General features: G+C 39.1%; 2 protein-coding genes across 11 annotated transcripts in view; one reads left to right on the top strand and one right to left on the bottom strand.

The window, feature by feature from the left end:
• The window catches only part of DZANK1 (double zinc ribbon and ankyrin repeat domains 1), a 72,682-nt gene extending 61,963 nt beyond the window's left edge, over positions 1-10,719 (bottom strand). Inside the window, exons 1-3 of one of the 8 annotated variants that reach the window (XM_082359564.1) lie at positions 10,324-10,719; positions 7,577-7,737; positions 4,446-4,599 (exon numbers count right to left, since the gene is read on the bottom strand). In XM_082359564.1, coding sequence (XP_082215690.1) covers positions 4,446-4,599; positions 7,577-7,685 — 263 coding nt within the window. In that variant the 5' untranslated portion in view covers positions 7,686-7,737; positions 10,324-10,719. The other 7 variants (XM_082359563.1, XM_082359566.1, XM_082359567.1 and 4 more) reach the window with 7 other exon arrangements.
• On the top strand, positions 9,857-23,838 carry POLR3F (RNA polymerase III subunit F). Of its 3 annotated transcripts, XR_014235526.1 has the most exons (11): positions 9,952-10,128; positions 11,183-11,300; positions 16,153-16,220; positions 16,585-16,605; positions 16,734-16,801; positions 18,136-18,248; positions 20,226-20,369; positions 20,589-20,696; positions 21,579-21,770; positions 22,962-23,231; positions 23,477-23,838. XR_014235526.1 is itself a non-coding variant. In XM_082359582.1 (10 exons), the coding sequence occupies exons 1-10, from the start codon at positions 10,067-10,069 to the stop codon at positions 23,037-23,039; spliced, it is 972 nt and encodes a 323-aa protein (XP_082215708.1). In that variant the 5' UTR covers positions 9,857-10,066; the 3' UTR covers positions 23,040-23,838. The 3 variants fall into 3 exon arrangements, 2 of the variants coding, with proteins under 2 accessions (XP_082215708.1, XP_082215709.1); XM_082359582.1 differs by having other exon boundaries at positions 9,857-10,128; positions 22,962-23,838; XM_082359583.1 differs by lacking the exon at positions 16,585-16,605 and having other exon boundaries at positions 9,857-10,128; positions 22,962-23,838.
• The last annotated feature ends 314 nt before the right edge of the window (positions 23,839-24,152 follow it).

The following is a 24,152-nucleotide window of genomic DNA, read 5'->3' as shown; positions in this document are numbered from 1 at the left end:
CTAAGGGCCTCTTGTAATCATAATAAGAACAAGGCCCAGTCCAGCCCCATGTGTGGATAGACACACAGGAGCAGAATTGCTGGGTCATATGGTCAGTGGGTTTAACTTTTTGGTTGTTCCATCTTACATTCCCACCGGCATCATCTGAGGGTTCCGGTTTCTCCACACACTCGCCAACACTTGATGTTGTCAGCCTTTTTTGATCACCTGTACTCTTGAATATATTCTCTGTAGGTATTTGATTGAGATGTGTCCCTAGTGGATTAGGATGCAGGCTTGGCTGTTGTAACACAGAACCGAAACAACAGTGGCTTAAATAAGAGGGCAGCAACGGGCTGTAATCCACCCAGAGCTGCACAGAGGAGCCATGGTGTCAGGGTCTGGGGTCAAGTTTCCACTGTGTTGCTCCACCATATCTAGGACATTGCACATGTCCTCTGACCCAATGTGGCTGCCCATCACAGCCACATTCCAGCCAGCAGGAACCACAGCCCACCTCTTCCTTTAGGGTACAATCCAGAAGTTGCCATATCACTTCCACATGCATCCACTGGCCACACCTGGTGACATGGCTCCAGCTAGCTTCAAGGAGGACTGGGAAATATCTTTCTTCTAGGAAACACGTGTCTGGCTAAAAATCATGGGCTCTATGATTCTTGAAGAAGAGAAACACAGACGTTGGGAAGAGCCAGCAGCCCCTGCCGCATCATGGTGAACACACTTTGGTGTATTTGTTTGATATGTTTAACTCTCACTCCCGCTAATTTGCACTGAAAGCTCACAGCTGGAACACAGGTGATTCTGTTTGATCGGCCCAGAAACTTAATACTGTTTACATCGCCAGTTGTCTTCTTTCTTTGGTTTCTTTGTCTGCTTTGCTCATTGATTTTCATATTGGCCTTTGATTTATTTTATCTGTTTCATTATCATTTCTTTTGCAATTTCTCAGATTTCTTACATGTTGGTTTTTTATATTTCTTAAAATTCTTGAAGCTTCAAGTAAATATGTGTCCCAAAATGCTTAAAATTCTTTAAGTAAACATTCAGAAATGAATATACATCAGTTCCAAAATAGTTGAGAAATGTTTAACACTAAGCAATGCAGAGGTTGTAAGCCACATTTTTAGAAGGAGAAGAAAATTCTCAGAAATACACAATTGATCTAAACGGCCACTACCTATCAGTGAGTGACAATATTTAAGAAATAACATGATCAGTGGGTACTTGCATGTTCACTGGTTGGAGTGACTTATGGGCGGCTAAACTTTGGGGAAGCATGTGTTTTGTTTTGTATTTAATAACAAAACCAAATTTACAGATACAGATATGTGGATGCAGATAGAGACAGTCTTTTAGATGAACTGCTTGCTTAACTCATTCACCTCAACATCCATCTCATCTGAATGCTCATCTTTGGCCCATGGTCTGTCATCTAAGATACAGTCGTCCTCCTAGTTAGACACTTCCTGGACCTCACAAACATCTCCATCCAGGGACCATTCAAATCCTGGCGAATGGCCAGGCTTCCTGAATGTGCACATACCAGCCCCATTACTCTGAGCAGAAGCCTGGTTCCCACCCACTTGCTCTACCCCTTTTAAGGTCTAGGTTGTCTCCCCACCATAGCTATCCCTTTCCTTGGGGACCCAGCCAGGGCTCCCTCCCATAGACCTTGTCACCCAGAAACCAGCTCAGACTGCCTGCTAGGTGGAAGGATTTTCTGATGGCAATCCAAAAAAGGCTTAGGTTTGGGGTTGGAGCTAGGAATTCTACTCAGAGCCCAAATCTCATTTGAACACACATAAATTTTTGCTAGGATTGGAATCAGATGCCATAAATATGTATCTTTAGGAATACCAATATAAGGTACACTAGACATAAAAAAAGTTACTCATAGCTCTATCCCTGTAAAGATCATTATCCTCTCCATAAAACACCATAATTACTTGAATGATTGCAAGGGAGTGAAAAAAACTGGATCTGGAAGAATTCTGCAACTTGTCCAGGCCAGGTTTTCTCAACCTATTGGAAATTATTGATATTTGCGGCTGGGTAATCGCTGCTGTGGGGCTGTCTTGTGCACTGTAAAACGCTCAGCGGCATCTTTGGCCTCCACCCACCAGCTGCCACTAACACACTCCCATTTCCAGTGTGACGACCAAAATGTTTCCCCACGTTACTAAATGCCCCCTTTGGAGCAAAATTATGCCCAACTGAGAACCTCTGGTTTAGGAACATGAAGGGGTTGAGTGGAAACTGCTTATTCACCCAGGCATGAACTTTTCAAATACGAGGCTGACCTTTGGAGGTGGGTCACATGACAGCAATCTGTTAGCCCTTCGTTAAGAATCTGAAAGACAATAACTACAGCTGCCACCTGCCTGATCCCAAGTGTATCACCTCTGCCCTTCACAATGGCTTCCAAGGGTGTCCTGTTAACCTCATGTGACAAAGGAAAAAACTGAGATGCCAAAGGCCACATAACTTAGCCAAGGTCACACGAAGAGGAGGCAATAGAACTGGGATTAAAATCCAGATCTGCAGGTCAACCAACTCCATCCTCTTTCCCACACTCCAAGCAGCGTCTTCTTGCCTTTGTCGCTGCCTCTGGAGATGGCATTTGGATCTATCATCCACGCAAACACAAGGTTTTAGGTCCAGGGGCGGTAGATGGATGCTTGTGAGATGCCCTGGTAGCCTGCGGATACGTTTACTTTATTAATCATTGCTGCCAAACGGGGAAGTCCCTCTTGGTTCTGCTGAAGAAAAATGATTGTTCTCAGGGGTCTCTGACTCCCCCAGCTACCTACCTTCAGTTGAAGCAGCTTTTCCCTCAGCCAGGCTTGATTTTTCTTGGCCACCATATAAGGTCATTGACAGAAAAAGGAGAACCATGCAAGTTCATTGCCAAAACACTACAAAATGATGATATCAGAGATAGGAAGCTCTTGACCACAAAGGAGGATTTTAAAGAATCAAGGCAGATGTCAGAAAGTTTGCAGACCCTGGATTAGACCATCAATACACACACCATCAAACCTGAAACCCTCTCCCTTTGCTGAGATGTTCCCGAGTCCCTGGCCCCTCCTGCCCACCTGTGTTCCTTACCAGACCATTCTCTGATGTGAAAGTCATAGACATACATATGGGGACATGAAAGCACATGTATGGCAAAGCTCTTAATCATTTCCTTTCAAGAACTATTTTATCGCAAGTGGATACAAGCACTAATTTTCTGCCTTGAAAACTCAAAAATTTTTTGCATAGATACTTTCCCTAAGCTGAGTGCATTTGAAATACTAACAGTTTTTCAGAGCAGACACTTACTGGGCACAGAGCAAGATGGTGAGAGGCATTAACAATGCCCTTATTTTTCAGACTCTTTTGGAAGCTTTATTAACTCCTTTGAACTACATAGTCATTAACTACTACTTCACTTTATGACCACCTGCAGCTTATAAAGGGGCCTGCCTTGCAGCATTGGGCACCAGAGTAATTAGCTTATAAATTTTTAATAATTGAGATGACTTGTTCCAATAGAAATGGTTTGGCAAGTGGGAAAAGACACAGATTCCAATCTTTAGTAAAGAATAATAATGTGTAAGGAGGTTGTTTTGTTTGGTTTTACTTTTATTTTATTATTAAAAAAATTTTTTTAATGCCTAAGCAATCATCTTTGGTGTAGAACTTGTAGCTCTTGTCAAAAAGCCACGCAGTAGTTCAGCCAGCAGGGGGAGCCTGGAGTCTCGTTTAAATTACCTGGGCCAGCCAGGTATTGGTTTGGGGCTTAAAAGTCTTCCAAAAATGTGGCCAAACCTGTCTTGCTGCACAAAATAATTCTTCTATCACAGACACACAAATCTGCAAAGCATTTGAGGGTTTTCTTCTCTACAACCCACGGTGAAGTTTACCAAATTAAGTGGTGTTTCTATATTTGAAAATGAAAAAAAAAAATCATTGACTAGGAAAGAAAGGACAAAGAAAAGAATGAAGTAGCTAATGTTTAACAAACTGAAATGACAGTAGCTTTGAAGGCCAATAAAGTCAATACGAAATCAGAGAGAGAACCACAGTGGTCGTAGGCCACGTCCTGGGAAATAAAAGAACCATTAACTAAAAACAGAATTCTCCTCAGAGCCAGGCGAATCTCTTCGGAGGTCCCAAACCCTGAAAAGGCTCTTCCTTCCCAAAATTCCAATGTGAATTTCAAACTAAAAGCAGTATTAATATACATAGCACTTCACTGAGCTGTACCCTTATGATTTGTGTACTTTACAGTATAACTCAACAGAGGACAAACAAAACACAAAAGTTACAGATATGCGCTGAAATTAAGATAACTTTTTCTGTAGTGTACTTCTAATCCAGAACTGATTCTCATTGAAGTTAATAAAATTAAAACATAATAAATACAAATTATCTTAATCATTATGCTCTTAACTTACTTAGACACTGCGATAGCTTTAACTTGTATTTTTCCATCAGGCAGAGTAATAGGCTTCGTATACTTAAACGTAGTGTTTTCACCATAACCAATTTTCTTTAGGAATTCAGGTTTGCTGCCATCCACAGTATAATATATGTTGACATCTGGGGTGTCTGAAAAACCCAAAAGAGGATATCTGGAATTAACATTAAAGTACCAAGTCCCTGAATAACACCTATGGGTCAGTTATTTAATGAGTTTTTTTTTAATGTACTGTAGAAATGAATAACAATAACTAACAATAATTGAGTTCTTTGTGCCAGGCACTGTGCTTTACATGAATTAGCTAATTTTATCAGTACAACCTTATGAGATAGGTCCTATTTCATACCCACATTATAGATGAGGAAACTGAGTCCCAGAGAGGTTAAGAAACTTGTTAAATAACAGCAGAGTTGTGGTTTGACTTATCGGAGGTTGGATCCATAGGCCATGCTCTTGAACCACTATGGTATTTTGCCTTCCCAATACAGCAATGATACAAATCAAGCAGGGGTGAACTTTAAAACTACAATGCCTACTTAGAAAGCAGAAGCTAATTTTTCATTCTTGGAGCATTGTTTAAGAAATGCTTTTGTTATATTTTATTTGGAATAGGTAAATGATTCCTACACTTCTTAGAACATTTGTAAAGGTAAAAAGCTCATATGAGCTGCCCAAAGGCAACCAATAATATCAACTATCCTTCCAAAAATAGTTTACATCCATACAAGCATATATGTACATATTTTTTCCCCCTCTCTTTATATACAAATGGTGGCTTATCATACCCTGTTCTACACATTTCTCTTTTCATTTAACAGTCTGTCTTGGATATTGCCCTATATTGGTACATAAAAGCATCCCCATTCTTCATTACACTGCACTGTATTCTGTCTTTCTATGGATGAATCATTGGCAAACAGCCAATCCCTACAGATGAACATCTAAACTGTCCTCTTTCCTTTTCTTTCTTTCTTTTTGTTTTTCTTTTGCTATTACAAGCATTGTAATGAATAACCCTGTAAAGAGTTCTTTTTATAAGTACATCTGTAAAATGTGTAGAACTAGTACTGTTGAGTCAAAAGCTATGGGCACTTGTAATTTTGGTTAACGGTGCCAAACTTCCCTCCACAGACAGTGAAACAATTCACATTGCTATCAGCAAGGCGCGAAAGTGCGTGTTTACCCACAATCTCAGCCATATTGTGTGTGACCATTTTTTCTTTTATTTTTGCCAATATTCCTTTTATATTTTCCTAGGTTAAAAAAAAAGTATCTCATAGTTTTAACTCACATTTCTTACATTTTGAGTAAGATTCACTCATTCATTCAACAAATATTTACCAAGTACCTATTACATGCCAGACACTGTTCCAGACACCGGGGATACACCAATGACCAAAGTCCCCGCTGTCATAGAGCTTCCGTTTTAGGAAAAACACACAAGCAGTAAACAAACAAAAAATAACATATAATCTGTTAAGTGGTGATTAAATGTAAGGGAGTAAAAAAAAGCAGGGGAAAAGGTCTGCTCAGCAAGCTGGTGAAGGGGTGAGTAGAAGCATATTCTCATATGTTTAAAAGATATTTGTATTTCCTTTCCTAAAAAATGTTCTTTCACATCCTTTGTCCATTTTTCTATTGGGTTATTATTATTTTTGTCATTGAATTGTAGAATCTTTTATTTATTAGACATTTTAAATACTAGAGAATTTGGATATCCTGTCATCATTTGTCAATAATCACCCAACTTCTCCTGAGGGTTATGGGCACATATACTAAGATTTGTATTTTGGTTTGAGAATTTTTGAAAATAATATTGGCTTTTAAGATAAAGGGAGACACAGTATAAAGTAATATATTCTTAGTTGGAACTCTTAGTCTAGGAAGCCCAGGTGTCACACCATCAATACAGATAAATAGTTTGTATGCACATTAGTTATTAAAATACATAGCTGGAGTCTCAGAGCCTGTTTTTTTAAATCGAAGTATAATTTATTTCGATGTTGTATTAGTTTCAAATATACAGCAAAGTGATTCAGTTATACATATGTATACTATTTTTTTCTTTTTCAGATTCATTTCCATTATAGACTATTACAAGATACTGAGTATAGTTCCCTGTGCTATATAGTAGGTCCTTCTTGTTTACCTATTTTATATATAGTAGTATGTATACGTTAATCCCAAACTCCTAATTTATCTCCCCCCCTCCTGCTATCCCCTTTGGTAACCATAAGTTTGTTTTCTATGTCTGTGTGTCTATTTCTGTTTTGTAAATAAGTTCATCTGTATCACTTTTTTTAGATTCCACATATAAGTGATATCATATGATATTTGTCTTTCTCTGTCTGACTTACTTCATGTAATATGATAATCTCTAGGTCCATCCATGTGGCTGCAAGTCAGAGCCCGTTTTAAACAAGTATTTGTTCATATGTTCTATCTATAAAACTTTTCCTTCTCCTTATGTTAATTATATATGTATATGTGTATATGTGTGTGTGTGTGTATTCCTGGCATTAATAGGAAATGCATTCACTGCTTTATTTCTGCAGAAATAGCTAAGATTTCTTTTGGCATTACCATGTGCCAGACCCTGTGCCCCTCACATCACATATCGATTCATTAAACCTCACAATGGCTGTAAACAGTAGATAATATTATCACTCTTTTACAGTGAGGAAGCTGAGACTTATAAAGCCACAGCAATGTATTGAAGGTCACTAGAAGTTCTCAAAGCCAGGATTCACTCTCCAACCTGTCTGACTGGGAAGCCTGTGTTAGCAGGTCAAACTGAAATCCCAGAAAAATAATGAGAATCCTGGGAAAGTCTGGGGAAGCATCAGGAAATCCTCCCCTGGCTAAGGTGAGTCAAGGCATTGTTACAACTATTACCCACACAAATGGAAGGCTGGCAAGAGCCAACCGTTTTAATCTATATAAATACCACTCTATAAACCACCATTGTTTCAAATTTTGGAAGTTTTACAAACTTCCCAAGATCCTGATTATAGAAAACATGTAAAGAGGTAAATCAACAACCAGATGAATATAAAGAATATGGCACTGTTATTTTAAATGATTTCATGTATATTTGATTCTTACCTGATTTCATTTCCAAAAGCGTATTGTTATCAATTTCATGGTTGGCTTTTCCAGGCTGAGGCACCCGCAGGGGAATGATTTGAGGGACACACACTGAACCAGCAGTCATTTCCCCTCCTTACATTAAAAAACAGTGGATGAAAATAAATTCCAATGGGCACCTATATTTGAACACAAACATTGAAGAGAAGCACCTCGTTCAAATACAGTGAGACCAGTAAAAACTAAAGAGAATACTGTTAATCTATCATCTACAAATATCGTTTTTATTTTTTATTTTTTGGGAGACTCATCTCAGTTCTTTGGTTTTTTTTGCCTTTTTTAAATTGAAGTATAGTTGATTTACAATGTTGTGTTAATACAAATTATCATTTTTAATTGAAATAATTATCGTTTCAGCTGTATTTTTGCTGTTGAGATCTTGTGTGGGGTTTTGATTATCTAAATATTTACCTCACTTTGGGGGAAAAAGCATGAATGTATGGGATGGGGGAACAAAATTCTTTTAAATGGGCAAATTAAGTGAACTCATCAGAGCAGAGACCACCACTGATGACCTGACCTGAGCAACCCCTGGGTCATTACCACACTTTTCTGCCACCTCTCTTGGTTTCAGGCAAGTCAGCACACAAGAGGAACAGAAGTAACTCTGTATGTAGCATGAAATGTTAATTTAGAGCCAACTCCTTTGGGAGAGCTCCAGGTTCAAAGCCCTGCAGTTGTCACCAATTGGTTCTTGCATGTGAAAGCTGCAAAAGAAACTTTAGAAGGATGGCAGAGGATCACACCTCAGCCGGAAGAAAGCTGGCATGGATATAAACAGTGAGCAAAAAACACAAAAGTCTCCCACTCCATCTACTGTACTTATAAATAATTAAGTACAAGTATGGAGGCCTTAGTGATCTTTTTCTTGGGGGTGGGGGGGCCTCATAATTATTAATACATAAAGGATTGAGGGGGAAAAAACCCCCCACACCTTAATACAGCAACCATTTACATCTCCGATGGTCTGTTCAAATTTCAATGATAATGGATGCATAGGTTTTACTCAATTAAAATCTATATTAAAACTCGAATTTTATAGTGTACTTCTTGCACCCTCCACTATTATTTACAATTTTCCAAGTACTTATCTAATCTTATTTATCAATTTGTGATTGGGCATTTAGGCATTTACTAGTTTCTTTTTAGTTTTGGGTTTTGCCATTCTAAATAACGCTGCCCTGGGAATTCCCTGGCGGTCTAGTGGTTAGGACTCCGCGCTTTCACTGCAGGGGGCCTAGGTTCCATCCCCAGTCGGGGAACTAAGATCCCAGAAGTCTGCGGCACGACCAAAAAAAAAAAATTTTTTTTAAATAAATAATGTTAAATAAATAATGTTTAAATAAATAACATCTCTGTGGTTTGAGGTTTGTCACAGAATATAACCCAAAGGTGGGATAACTAAATTTAAGCAGTGAACTTAATGCCTGGTTGGACAGTTCCAGTTCGGAGGCTAAGAATTTAAATTGCAGATACATATATAGATAGTGGAGCAACAGCCCCTACAGAAGGGATGGACTCTGGAGCTTGCCCATCCTCACACTTTCATTTAAGTGAGAGACAGTTAAGATAAAAAGAGTTAAAAACTAGTTCAAAATAAAAACATTTGGGAGGGAATAATTCATGCGGCGACTAGGAGCTGCCCTTGGAAGGCTGCCAGTGGGTAGGCCAGTGGGCCCCGAGCGAAGAGGATCAATCAGTAGACTGATCCGCTAGGCCCAAATGGCAGTGTGGCGTCAACAGCATCGCCTACCCCGCAACCCCTCCATCCAGACTGCCCCCTCACTGCCCGCATCCGGAACCGCGTCTGGTCCTTGTCCCCGTCCTTCAGGTGCACCCAAGGACGTCCGCTACCTTTCAGCTGGAGTGAGGGCTGCCGTCCTCCTCCTCCTCCTCCGGCCACCGGGACCCGATTGGGAACCCCGGAGTACCTCCGCAGCCCCCACCCAGGCAGCCCACCGCTCACTGCCCTTCGTCCTCTCCTTCACAGCGGTCCGGGTTACCAAAGACGCTGCGAGCCGCGCCCCGCCACCTGAGAGTCGGGCAGGTGATTGGCAGGAACCCGGCTTCCTAGCAACTAGCCCCGCCCCTGCGCTTGGCCCGGAGACTGGTACCCGCCTCGAGCTCCTTTCGTCAGGCTTCACCGTAGGCGACCAAGAACTTGCCCTCACAGAGGTTGGAAAGTGCTACAAGGTGGCGTCCCAACTCAGAATAGGGGAACCAGGCTCGTTCGTCCGACAGGCACTGACATTCTGGAAAAACCAGAATAAGAATCTGGAGCGGCGCAGGCGTGGCTTGGCCACCTCAACGCGACTGGCAAAGAAGGACCGCTTGCGACACGAGGAAGAAGGCCCCTGTGCCAGCCGCTGTCTTCATAGGTTACAGGGTTCCCACGCTTGCTGTCCACCCGGAGCGTCTCTTCCCCCGGGGGCCGGGACCTGCGCCCTCATGGCCGAGGTGAAGGTGAAGGTGCAGCCGCCCGACGCGGATCCGGTCGAAATCGAAAACAGGTAAATCAGTGAGTGAGAATCGTTTCCCGGCTCGGGAGCCCCCGCGAGGCGCTGGACCCCGTCTCCGGGACCCTCGCAAGTTCAGTGGACGCGCAGGGAGGGGATCGCGGGTGTTGGAACCCTCCTCCCATCCCCGGAAGACAGAACTCGTAAATTCGAAACGAGTCGGACAGTTTGCAAGATTGTGTAGCTGACCTTTCCCTGGTGCTGTTCGGGAAGCTCTACTGATGCGCTTCTTTCCCACATTAAGGTGATCCACGCTCAGTGAAGACTCGGCGTTTTCCCCGTAGTACTTGTGGATACACGTTCTGATCCAGGATCGCCCTTGTCAATAGGGGAACTCCCGTGGCAGAACGTTTAGCCGAAGTTAGGGTGCAGTTTTCTGTTATGAAGCAACACAAGCCAGATGGTTTTAGTGCAGTATTTAAGTGAAGATTTTAGGGCACCCAAAGCCTCTGCCGATTTTATATTCTCTACCGTGCACTGCAATTTTTAGGTTACCACATAGTTTTAAAGGACCCCAACTTTCTTAAACTATTATGAATAACACATATGATGATCCTAGAACAAGGTGAAAATTTGGGTTTATTTTTGTTTTTTAGGGATAATTCTAAAAGCAGGTCCCAGTTGTGGTGAATTGTCGTAACAAATTTTGACTTCCCACCAGAAGTGTTTGATTTGCCTCCTGCTCACAGACTTATGACTATCCAAGGCACTGTATCTTCCCTTTGTCATACTTGTTCCGTCTGAGAAAACTGAAGCCTCAGCTTTAATATGTTTTTCTGTGTTTTCATTTGACTTTTGTTCTAATTTAAAGTTCATATGAATAAGGAAAAGAAATGCTTCTCTTAAATACAATAAAAATGTAAACGTGTATTTCAAAAGCATCGTCCTCATTTTTAACATGCTTTGAATCAGAACCATTGTAGAAACCTAGATTATCTATCAGATGTGAAAAAAGGCACAATTCCAAACTGTTCTGCTTGTATTTTTTTCCCCTACCACCTCTTGAAATAGGTAGAAACATGAATATCATTAATGCCTTTGTTCCTAGGATTATAGAATTATGTCACCAGTTCCCTCATGGAATCACAGACCAAGTAATTCAGAATGAAATGCCGCATATAGAAGCCCAGCAGCGGGCAGTGGCCATCAATAGACTGTTGTCCATGGTAAGGTGAATCCAACTAGTTCATGTAATTACTTAAATGTTGTGGTTGTCATTACTTCCTGTTATGTAGTCATGAAACCATTCTCAAAAGTGTGTTAGGTTGTGACTGATAAGACTCCAAACCAGGAAACAGCTCAGACTGCCTGAATTAAGGAAAGAAGAAGTAATATGCATTTTACAAGACAAATGAAATACTTGTATTTTAACTGTTATATTTAGTAACTTAATTGTCACTAAGCTACATAATGGCACACAACTACCTATGGGCATAGTCTATTCACACCTTCTGTTTGCTTCTTACTGCTAGTAAAGGCAAATACATAGTAAAGGCTTTGGATCAAATACTTAAATAAGCTAGTATGAAGATTAAAAGACAAAAATGGAAAAATCAACTATAACTACAATAAACAATTAAGGGATAAACATGTGATGATCAGGAAGAAATAGACAATCTGAACAGTCCAGTCACTAGTAGTAAAATTAAATTAGTAATCAAAAAACTCCCAGCAAACAGAAGTCCAGGACTGGATGGCTTCAAAGGGGAGTTCTAGCAAACATATAAAGAAGAGCAAATACCAGTCCTTCTCAAACACTTCCAAAAAATTGAAGAGGAAGAAACACTCCCAAATTCGTTCTATGAGGCTCCCATTACTCTGATACCAAAACTAGACAAAGATACTACCAAAAAAAGAAAGTTAGAGGCCAGTGTCTCCGATGAATATACATGTAGAAATCCTCAACAAAATATTAGCAAACCAAATTCAACAATATGCAAAAAGGGTCATACACCATGACCAAATGGGATTTATTACAGGAAGGCAAAAATGGTTCAATATGCACAAATCCATCAGTGTAATACACCACAGTAACAAAAGGAAGGATAAAATTCACATGATCATCTCAATCAATGCAGAAAAAGCATTTGGCAAAATTCAACATCCATTCATGATAAAAACTCTTATCACAGTTGGTATAGAGGGAACATATTTCAACATAATAAAAGCCATTTATGACAGACCCACAGCTAACATCATATTCAGTGGTGAAAAGCTGAAAGCCTTTCTTCTAAAATCAGGAAGAAGGGAATTCCCTGGCAGTCCAGTGGTTAGAACTTGGTGCTTTCACTGCCAGAGCCCAGGCATACAAATGGGAAGGGAAGAAATAAAACTGTCCTTATTTGCAGATGACATGATACTATATATAGAAAACCCTAAAATCTCAATCAAAAAACTGTTAGAACTAATAAATGAATTCAGTAAAGTTGCAGGGTCAAGATTAATATACAGAAATCTGTTGCTTTTCTATACACTAATAATGAACTATCAGAGGAAGCAAGAAAACAATCTTGTTTAAAAATCACATAAAAGGGATAAAATACCTAGGAATAAACTTAACCAAGGAGGTGAAAGACCTAACTTTGAAAATTATAAAACACTGATGAAGGAAATTGAAGGTGCTACAAAGAAGTAGAAAGATATCCAATGTTCTTGGACTGGAGGAATTAATATTGTTAAAATGGGGACTTCTCTGGCGGTCCAGTGGTTAAGAATACGCACTTCCACTTCAGGGGGCGTGGGTTTGATTCCTGGTTGGGGATCTAAGATCCTGCATGCCGTGTGGTGCGGCCATAAAATAAATAAATAAAAAATAAAGACTATATTAATATTGTTTAAATGTCCATATTATCCAAAGCAATCTACAGATCTAACGTGATCCTTATCAAAATACCCAGGACATTTTTCACAGAACTAGAATAAATAATACGAAAATGTATGCGTAGCCACAAAAGAGCCTGAATAGCCAAAGCAATCTTGAGAAAAAAAGAACAAAGCTGGAGGTGTCATGCTTCCTGACTTCAGACCATACTACAAAGCCACAGTAATCAAAACGGTATGGTTCTGGCACAAAAAGAGATACATAGATCAATGGAACAGAATAGAGAGCCCAGAAATAAACCCATCCACTTATGGTCAATTAATCTAAGACAAAGGAATCAACAGTATACAATGGGGAAAAGAGTCTCTTCAATAAGTGGTGCTAGGAAAAATGGACAGCTACATGTAAGAAATGAAATTAGGACTCTTTCTCACACATATATAAAAATAAACTCAAAAAGGATTAAATACTTAACTGTAAGACCGGAAACCATAAAACTCCTGGAAGAAAACATAGGCAGGACACTGACATATATTGTAGCAACATTTTTAGAGAAATGCAAATCAAAACAACAATGAGATATCACCTCACACCTGTCAGAGTGACTATCATAAAAAAGACCACAAACAACAAATGTTGGTGAGGATGTGGAGAAAAGGGAATCCTTGTACACTGTTGGTGGGAATGTAAATTGGTGCCACCACTGTGGAAAACAGTATGGAGGTTCCTCAAAATACTAAAAATAGAACTACCATATATGATCCAGCAGTTCCACTCCTGGGTATATATCCAAAGAAAATGAAAACACTAATTCAAAAAGATATATGCACCCAAATGTTCATGGCAGCATTATTTACAATAACCAAGATATGGAAGCAACGTAAGCGTCCATCAACAGATGAATGGATAAAAAAGATGTGGTACATATATACAATGGAATATTACTCAGCCATAAAAAAGAAGAAAATGATGCCATTTGCAGCAACATGGTTGGACCTAGAGATTATCATACTAAGTGAAGTAAGTCAGACAGAGAAAGACAAATACACATATGATATCACTTATATGTGGAATCTAAAAAGTAAACAAAGGAATGAATATAACAAAACAGACTCACAGATATAGAGAACAAACTAGTGGTTACAAGTGGGGAGAGGGAGGGGCAAGATAAGGGTATGGGATTAAGAGGTACAAACTACTATGTATAAAATAAATTGGCTACAAGGATATATTGTACAGCACAGGGAATATAATCAATATTTTATAATAACTTTAAGTGGAGTATAATCTATAAATATGAGATCACTATGTTGTACACCTGAAACTAATATAATATTGTAACTCAACTATACTTCAGTTCAAAAAAAAAAAAAAAAAGCAGTGCACCAGATTGCTGAACCCTGTTCTAGCCAAAGGAAAAAAGGAGTGTTGGTCTTTTCTAGTCAGTTCACCATTGTGAAGGTCTTCAACTCCAGGATGGATAGAGCAAGGGATGCTGGGAAGTGTGGCAATTAAAAATGTTTTTGTTCTCGGACCCCCCCCTTTTAGCCTTTTCTTTCTGTCTGAAAATTATCCTCAGCACCTCACTCTCTTTCACCACCTCTGCAACCCCACCTATTGCCAGTTCTGTCAGCTACAGGCTGTAGGCAGTGGTAGAGCTACTGAAGAATTTTAAGCAAGGGAGTAATTATTAATAAATCACGAGTGTTGCTGATTTTAGCCTTAAACAATTCTCAGATTTGTTCCACTGTTTCCATTCCTACTGCCCCTGCATGTGTTCAGGCTCTTGGCTTTTACTTGGACTATTACAGTGCAGCTTAACGGGCTTTCCTGGCTCCATGTGCCTCAGAGCAACCGGCCTGCTCTGTCTTAAATACAGATCTGACCAAGTCACTTTCCCACCAAAAACCCTTCTCTCAACTCTAGAGATTCAAGTCCACACTCCTGGGTTTACCACACTGAGCCCCTCCCTTCTGCACCCACCTCATCTCCCTCCACCCCTCCAACTCAAAAGTCAGTTTTCAGAAGGAACAGATAATTTTTGGTTCCCTAGCACATCACGCTGTTTCATGCCTCAGTTCCTTTGCTCATGTTGTCTTCCTGCTTAGCAGGCCCTTTTTCCCTTTCCTCACAGACTGACTCCTCATTATTCTCAAGACTCATCTCTGCTGTCGACTCCAGGGATCCTCACTGACCCCCCCCAGGCTGGGCCAAAGCTGCTTCTCTGAGAGTCTGTCCCACCCTTTACTTAGCTGTGTCTTAATGCCAACCCGATGGTATTGAAGTTAGCTGTGTAATTCTCTTTCAGAATCCAGGTTTGTCCCCCCCAAACATATATCACAGTACAGGTGTTCAGTAAATGTTCATAGGCTGAGATGAACAACTGAATGGAGCCTCCAAATTGGGCTTTGTGGTTTGAGGGAGGGAGGGAAAGTATGGCTGTTCATCCATATATCAACCTAATTCCAAGTCATGGGTCTGCCCAGCCTTAACTCGTGGGAATGGGGCCTCTCTTAGCCGTGCTTCCCTGAACTGCCAGAAGCCCAGTGGTACAGCCATCTGGGTTCTCCTAAGTTCAGACCCAAGGAAATGCAGGAGCATGGCACACATGCTTTGTTTTACTTGTGACTTGTGTAAAAACAGAACTACTACAGGCCTTTTATTCATTGGTTTACCTTTCTGCCTAATTTTCATGTAACACTACAGAAATCGCACATATCAGTAAATGTTACTATTAACATTGTAAATTTCATTTAATCATTGTATCATAGAATATTTTTGCATGAGTAGCCTTTATTTGAACTTTTTTAGACAAACTACATTTTACTATATTTATTTATATTATATATATTTATTGAATTTATTTGAATTAAGTGGATTTTTATTTATTATTCTAAAGCTGCTTGTTTAAAATTCTTTACACATTGATCATATAACCAAGCCAGGATCTAACATGTAGAAAATTGTTAGGTATTAATATTTGGGGAAATGGCGAGATAAAGAGCTAAGTTTTAAAAAGTACATCACATGTGACATGTAGGAAAAAACTTAAGTACTCAAGTGAAGAACTGGCAACTATGCGAGGTAGGCTATTTTAGTCCGTGTAAAATATTGAAGAATGCATTAATGTTTGTCATTGGATTTGATATATCTCCAAAATAATTCACTGTTATTTTCTTTTAAAAAAAAAACTTTAGGGTCAGCTGGATCTCTTAAGGAGTAATACAGGCCTCCTGTATAGAATAAAGGAGTCTCAGAATGCTGGGTAAGCACCTAATTTTTTATTTTAAGAAAATTTTAATATTATAAAAGTAATATATGTTTAGGGAAAAAAAGCCAGTACAGAATTGCGTCACGTAAACCAGGCCCGTGTATCATCTCACCTCCCACATGCGTTCCATTTCCCAGAGATAGCTGCTGTTAATATTTTGGTATATATCCTTTCTTATAAGTATATATAAATACATATAGATGATTATATATTTATATACCATATATTTATATATAATCTCTCTCTCTTTTTTTTTTTCTTATTTTAACAAAAATGGGATCATGCTATCCATACTGTTTTGCAACTTGTTTTTTTTCACTTACTATATCTTGGACATCTTTTCATTTGGTACATACAGCCCTGTCTCATTCTTTTTAAGGTAAGCCCTTCTTTTGGTAAATAAGTCAATGTGATGACCTTGTCTGCTCATTCGTTTAAGTAGTCATGTAGATTATTAGATTATCCTGTACCTCTTTGCCTTTTTAATTTGACTTTATTTCCCTGCAGTAAAATGAAAGGATCAGATAACCAGGAAAAACTAGTATATCAAATCATAGAGGATGCAGGAAATAAAGGTAAGCATGTAGAGGAACAGCAGAAACAACATTGTCTTTAGGACCATATAGTGGGGACTGAGATCCTGGCTTCCCAGGGTATAGATCAGTCAGTTCAGTATGCTGCCATTTATTAAAAGGAGAAGAAAATATAACACACACATACACATATATATATAAAAATATATAATGTACATACATTTGAAGGACACCCAGGAGTGACACTGTTGTTGCCTCAGGGAGATAGGAACTAGATGGCTGTGGGCAGGGATGGAAAGAGACTTCTGAATTCTGGACCATATGAATGTATTATCTATTCAAAATAAATAAATTAAAACTTAAGAGTTTTTTGTTTTTAATCCTTACTTGCTAAATTTTGGAAGGCTTCATTTCTTCCTCTTAACTCTAAATTGTGGATAATAACATCTCTCTGGTTTCTGCAAAAACTCGAGGGACGCCTAGTGCAGTGTGGCAGTGTCTGGTGTAGCTCCCTCAAGAGCTATTTAGTTCCTCTCCTGTTGCCCTTAAAGAACTTTATCTAAATTGCTGTTATTACAATTTAAGATCTGTTTGAGTCATTGATATTAGCTTTAACAACTATGATGTAATCTGAAGTCATATAATTTTTATATGTGTTGGGAAGTTAAATTAACATTTTAAAAATAAATATGAAGAAGTCATTCTCTATTTTAAAAAAATCTTCCTATCTTATTTTGCCTTCATGTTGGGAAGAAAATACAGCAAAATGTTTTTACATAAATTCCTTTTATACATATAACACATATTTCCTTCTTTGAAAGAAAAATCATAGCTTTCTGCACAGGCTTTTAGTGACTGTGGGAACTGTAATCTTTCTATTTTCCAAATATAGTGCTATATAAATAATGGACATACATGCACACAGATGCTCTCATAAAGTGTTTTTTGCTCTCATCGAGGATGGCAGCCAACCCTGACCCAAACTTAAGTTTGTTTTTCACATATACAATCTAAAGTGATATTTATAGAAAAAAAGAGGTTGGGATGTAGGGGGGCATGGAAAAGGCAATATATGTTAATTCAGTGACATTCAAGATTTTTCTTCCATTACAAAAATGTCCTTTTCATGTGATTTTTAAAAGGTGCCACACTGGCATTCCAAGAGATTTCCAGTTAGAAAATAGAACATATAACTTATGTATTGTTTTGCATATTTTTGTTACTTTATCTGAGACTCTTACCTCTAATTCATTTTTCCTATAGCTATGATCTAGGAATATATACATATTTTGCTAGATTTATAATGAGATATAAGCAATGGGAAAAGAAACACACATCCTATAGTGTTCAACTTATTTTACTTTACTTTCTTATAGGAATATGGAGCAGAGATATCCGATACAAAAGCAACTTGCCATTAACAGAAATTAACAAAATTCTAAAGAATTTGGAAAGTAAAAAGCTAATTAAAGCTGTTAAGTCTGTGGCAGTGAGTAACCATCTCTTTTCTTCCCCTGAATGTTCACTGTACGTATATTGCTCCAAGTATATTTCAGGTTTTTATTCTTTAAGCTATGTCATGATTTAAAACAACTGGTCAAAAAAGATTTTTAAAATTTTAGCCCATATCGGATGCTTTGGAGATGCTGCTTTAGATATGTCACTGCCAGTGAACTCTTAGAGTCTTACCCACTCAAAAATCTAAAACTACTTTACTCTCTTCAGTAAAGAATTTTGGGGATCACGAACATTTTTCCTGGATTTTGTGGTATGTAAGATAATTTATTTCAACCTGGTGTATGAGATTACCCATTCCACAAATACCTGTCATGCATTTGCTATGTGCTGGGCACTGTTCTGGGGGCTTGGAATACGTTAGTGAGCAAGTCACAGAAAGTTCTCTGCCCTGGCCCTGGTGGAGCATCTGTTCCAGCGCATGGTATTTCTCCTCCTCCTCTTGCCAGCCACCCCGTCACATCCTCCAGGGGCTCCAGGATCCAGAGCTGGCTCCAGCAGACACATTGCTGACTTCACTGATTGAGGCATCAGAGGAGCTGGGGTACTCCTAGATTAAAGTGTGCTTGAACACAAAATTCAGCAAATAAGAATTTGATAGTCATTAGTGGTTTTATTTATCAATGGTATTTATGTCCTACCACTCCCTCATTTAGAATATTATTTCTCTTCCACATTTTTATTGGATAATTTCAAATGTATACAAAAGTACAGAAAATAACAAAATGAATCCCCATGTACCCATGCCTAGCTTCATTTTGCCAATCATGCTCTACATCTTTATTTTTAGTAGCAGCTTTATTGAGATTTAATTCAATGGGTTTTAGTATATTCACAGAGTTCTGCAGTCACCACACTGTTCTAATTTTTTAAATTATATCTTTTTAATGTTGCTGTGTTTTGTTTTGTTTTGGGTTTTTTTGGCCATGCCGTGTGGCTTGTGGGATCTTAGTTCCCTGACCAGGGATTGAACCTGGGCCAAGACAGTGACAGCACCGAGTCCTAACCACTGGACTGCCAGGGAACTACCAATATGTGGTCTTTAGTGTCTGGCTTCTTTCACTTAGCATGATGTTTTCAAAGTTTCAAACTAAAGTAGTATTAGATTGTAACCCAAAGTATAAAATAAATATTCATGAGAACATACTGATATAAATGTTTGAATAAATAAATCAATGGACGAGAATAGACAAGTCTCCATGCAGAAGAATTCCAAATAATTTGTGTAGACTCTTCATCCTCAAGGAAGTAGAGCGAACTCCCAGTCTTTAAGTGTGGACTGTGCGTGGTGGCTTCCTTCCACATATGGAAAGGGCAGGAAAAAAAAGTAACTTTACAGTGGAGAAAACTGAGAAACACTACCTCAAACCAGGTGATGGATTTGTAATGTCAAGGCTGATAAGTTATATTGATGACAATCAGTCATCATTTAGTGATGATCAGGTACCCTTGATATGACATGATGAGAAGGGCACTTTACCTCTGTGGTCTTTTTTACAGTCTACTCGCACAAATCCCAATTAAGGGACATCCTACAGAATTTTTTGCCAGTAATTCTAAAAAATGGCAAATTCACCAATAACAAGGAAAGTCTGAGAAACTGTCACAACCAAAATTTGCCTCATGTATAATAAATGTATAATAATATGGTATTCTGGATAGGATCCTAGACCATTAAAAGGACATTAGGGAAAAACGAAGGGAAGCTGAACAAAGTATAGGCTTTATAATTAATATTGACCTATCAATATTATTTCATAGCTGTAACAGATGTACTCTGGTAATGTCAGGTGTTAGTACTAGAGGAAGCTGAACACAAGGTCCCATCTTCACAATAATTCTGTAAATCCCAAACTGCTCTGAAATATGAAGCTTTGGGGGTTTTTAAGTCTTAGTTTTGGAAGACTATTTTGTTACCTTTTAACCATCTACTGTGTGTGTTTTTTCCTAGGCCTCAAAAAAGAAGGTGTACATGCTCTATAACCTGCAGCCAGACCGCTCTGTGACCGGTGGAGCCTGGTACAGTGACCAGGATTTTGAATCTGAATTTGTAGAGGTGCTTAACCAACAGTGTTTTAAATTCCTACAAACCAAGGTGAGGCATAATTGAGGAAACATCACTCCAAGTACAATTTTTTTAAGTTTCTTCATAAGGAATGTTTAATCTTGTGTATCATATCTTACAGGAATTGAAAACATTGAAATTGGTCATTTTTACTAAACAAAATATGTCCTGTTGTTGTTCTCACTCTATATGAATTGTATTCAGAAGGCACCAGTATTCTTCCTGAAATTTATGTTTCTACCCTTATAGGCAGAAACAGCACGAGAAAGCAAACAGAATCCAATGATACAAAGAAATAGTTCATTTGCTTCATCACATGAAGTGTGGAAGTATATCTGTGAATTGGGGATCAGTAAGGTTGGAACTCGGTTTCTAATTTTCATCTTATTTTTAAAAACTTATTCTTCATCATAGGGATATAGTTTACAATGTATTGCAAACACAGCTGACCCAGACCCTTTTTTCTGGTGATACCCATGTACATTCTGCAGAACCCACTTTGAGGAAACACTGTCCTAAGGCAGTCAGGCAACGGCGGTCATTGCCGTCGGGCACTTTCTGAACTGTATGTACTTGAGCTTGGGCTACAGAGCAGCAGAGTGGAGGCCTGGCAGCGCATTTCACTACCAGATTCAAAAGTCTGTTCTGACAAGTTCTTGATTCTCTTGGGGACATTTCCTTATATGTGCCAAACATCCATCATCATAGCAGTTGTCATTTATTGGTATTTTCCTACTTATGAGATGTTAGTGGCATTGTCAGCACATTCTCTGAAGATCTGTACAGACAGACACTGTGCTTGATGCTTTTCATCATCAGAGAAGAAGCTGAAGTGGCCGCTTGGACAATTCATTTTCATTTCCTGGGCTCCAGATCTCTCTTTCATAAAAAAACAGGAATTTGGACTATTTGATGTCTAAAGTACCTTTCTGCTCAAGCATTTTATAAATCTCCATCAAATTCTTGCCAAAGAAATGTTACAAGATGTCTTGATTTTCCTTGGGAGGGTGAAGACATCAGCAAGTGTCAAGCTCAGTGCGAGCTCAGAGCCCTGCCCCTGGCATTTGAGGGTCTGCACTCACTTGGGCCATTGTTCAGCCTCTTTGTGCTTTCATTTACTCTCCAGCATAATCCTTCCCCATTTCACCAAGGAATTGTGGCCTTTCACGTTTTTTAACACCCTCCAAAAGGATGTCTCCTTGTCCTTTCTGGGTCCTTTCTAACGTATCCCTTTTGTAGGTAGAGTTGTCCATGGAGGACATTGAGACCATCTTGAATACACTCATTTATGATGGGAAAGTGGAGATGACTATCATCGCTGCAAAAGAAGGCACCGTAGGCAGTGTGGACGGACACATGAAACTGTACAGGGCAGTCAATCCGATCATCCCGCCCACGGGATTGGTCCGGGCCCCCTGCGGACTCTGCCCGGTGAGTTACAATGGCTTCCCTTTACACTTTACTGCCACCAAGTGCCCTTTGCCACATAATGTATTGATACCAGCAAGCACACCCTAGTTTTCTCAAACCCAGGGTTGACCAAGAACTGCTGAAACCTCCATGTAACCTTGATGACAGAGCTTTAATGAACAAATCATCACCTTGTATTCTTTCTTAGAATAAACATGTTAAGGAAATTTGTTTTCTGCTCTTGGCCCCAAAATGGACATTTTTTTTCTTTTTGGCTGCACCGCATGGCATGTGGGATCTTAGTTCCCCGACCAGGGATCGAACCTGCACCCCCTGCAGTGGAAGCGTGGAGTCTTGACCACTGGACCGCCAGGAAAGTCCCCAAATGGACGATTTTTGATGCGGGCTAATCATTTCACCTAATTAGGGAGGGAAATGAGATTTGTTGAGAACCTACTATGGGCCAGACATGTTCCTGAAGATTTCTGTGGTCTCATTTAATCCTCCTTACGTCCCTTGGAGCTAGTGGTGTTACTTCCCTTTAAGTGTGAGGGAACTTAGGCTGAGGGAGACCTAAGCATTCAGCTGAGACGTGTCAACCAGGACTCACACCCAGAGGTGATGTGCTTTCCCTCGAGGCCCGCCCCACACTCTTCATTCTTTTGTTCCCAGATAGTCTCTGAAAGCCACCTGTGTGCTGCAGGCACCATGCCAGCCCTTGTGGCATTTATATTCTTGGGCTGTTAGTCCGTGTTTTATTGTCCACATGCCTAAGCTCTCTATACCCTGGTTTCAACTCCTAGAAAAAAGGCTAACCTGTTGGGAATTCTATTTAGCACCCTTCACAAAAAGGAAGGTGGCTAAACATGAAACATTTGGTTAGTTAAGATTAAGTCATTCGTGTGTATAGACCTCCCTTCCTGGACTCTTGTTACCTGCCTTCTGCCCAGTGGGTAGGTGGATATGGTTGGCTTAGTGCTACAGTGAAAGGTCTCTCACTCACTCTGTGATCACAGAGCAGGTCCTATTCCAGTATGTTCTTATTTACAGTCCTAACCTCTTTCACTTTGAAAGTTTTAATATTGCTTTAAATAAATGGTTGGGTCTTGGATATTTTGTTAAAATTTTGTTGTAGTTGATATTTAAGACATTACCTATAATGTAATAATTTTAAAACTTCAGTTTGAATATAACCTTTTTTCTTTTTTAAAGGTTTTTGACGACTGCCATGAAGGTGGTGAGATTTCACCATCTAACTGTATTTACATGACAGAGTGGCTCGAATTTTAATAGAGAGCTATGAACTTTACTGACATTTTGCAAATGAAGTTACTTTGGGAACAAATAATTTGATTTATGATGGAACATCAAATTCCCTTGAAAACAAACTTCAAGATACAAACTTGCTGCTATGAAAAAAATTTTTTTAATCTATGAAGACTAAATTTACATTGGTAGAGTAGGCAACAGGATATGAAACAGGTAAGGTTAGTAGTGAAATCCATTCTTCCACAAGTAAAATACTTTGAACTCCTGGAAGACCACCTTCTGAAGCTTTCAAGACTTTTGATGATTCACGGGAAAAGAAACAAATATGTTCATATTCACCAAGTACTGTGATAACGGCCAGAGCTTTAAAATGCCTGTTTTAAAGTTACTTATTAAGGTCTTCATTGGGAATTTTTTATATATGACCCAGTGTCACCATTTCTGTTTTGTTTTCTCAGTGGTTTCATTGAGAAGAAATGAAAAGCGGTGAAGGCAGGAATAGCAGGGGAGAACGCAGACTTGGGGCATGAGTGGGGGACACAGTGGAACATCCCTTTTCTACACACTATTGATGCCTTTTTATGTCTGAAATATTCTTTCAGAGGATTATGCCTCTGTACTTACCCCAAACCCAAATGATGCTGTTGTCAAGGATGTCTTTTTAGTGCGTAAATATTAATTACTCTCATCCTAAATGGAGTATTTTCACTGGTTCTTCTTTGTTAAAGTCGTACAAGTTTCACTCTGTGGCTCAATTGTATTATTTGCTAGAATTTTCCCCTAGATTCTTATTTAACTAAAATTAAAACTAAAAAGAATCCATTGCCCTCCATTCATTTTACTGGGCCGGCGGGGGGCGGGGGCGATTATCATTCTTCTTTCCTTATCCTGTTTTAGATTTTTTTCCATATTCTGTTCTAAAATTCATGGTGTAATAGGTCTAAACTAAGCAGGAAGCCATTATAATTGTCCTCAGTTCTAATAGCACTTTCAGTCCCAATCTTCAGCTAGACAGAAAACAATAGGTTACTTGATGTATTGTTACACAGAAGTCAGCTATAGGTCTTTTTAGGATCTCAGCTGTCATATTTTCACTTTTAGCGCCACTTAAAAGTTTCTGTGTCCAGGCCAAAA

Source organism: Balaenoptera borealis (genome assembly GCF_965194805.1).
Source record: "Balaenoptera borealis genome assembly, chromosome: 16".
NCBI lineage: Eukaryota > Metazoa > Chordata > Mammalia > Artiodactyla > Balaenopteridae > Balaenoptera > Balaenoptera borealis.
The sequence above is the reverse complement of the archived record's forward strand: the minus strand, read 5'-3'. Positions and strand labels throughout refer to the sequence as shown.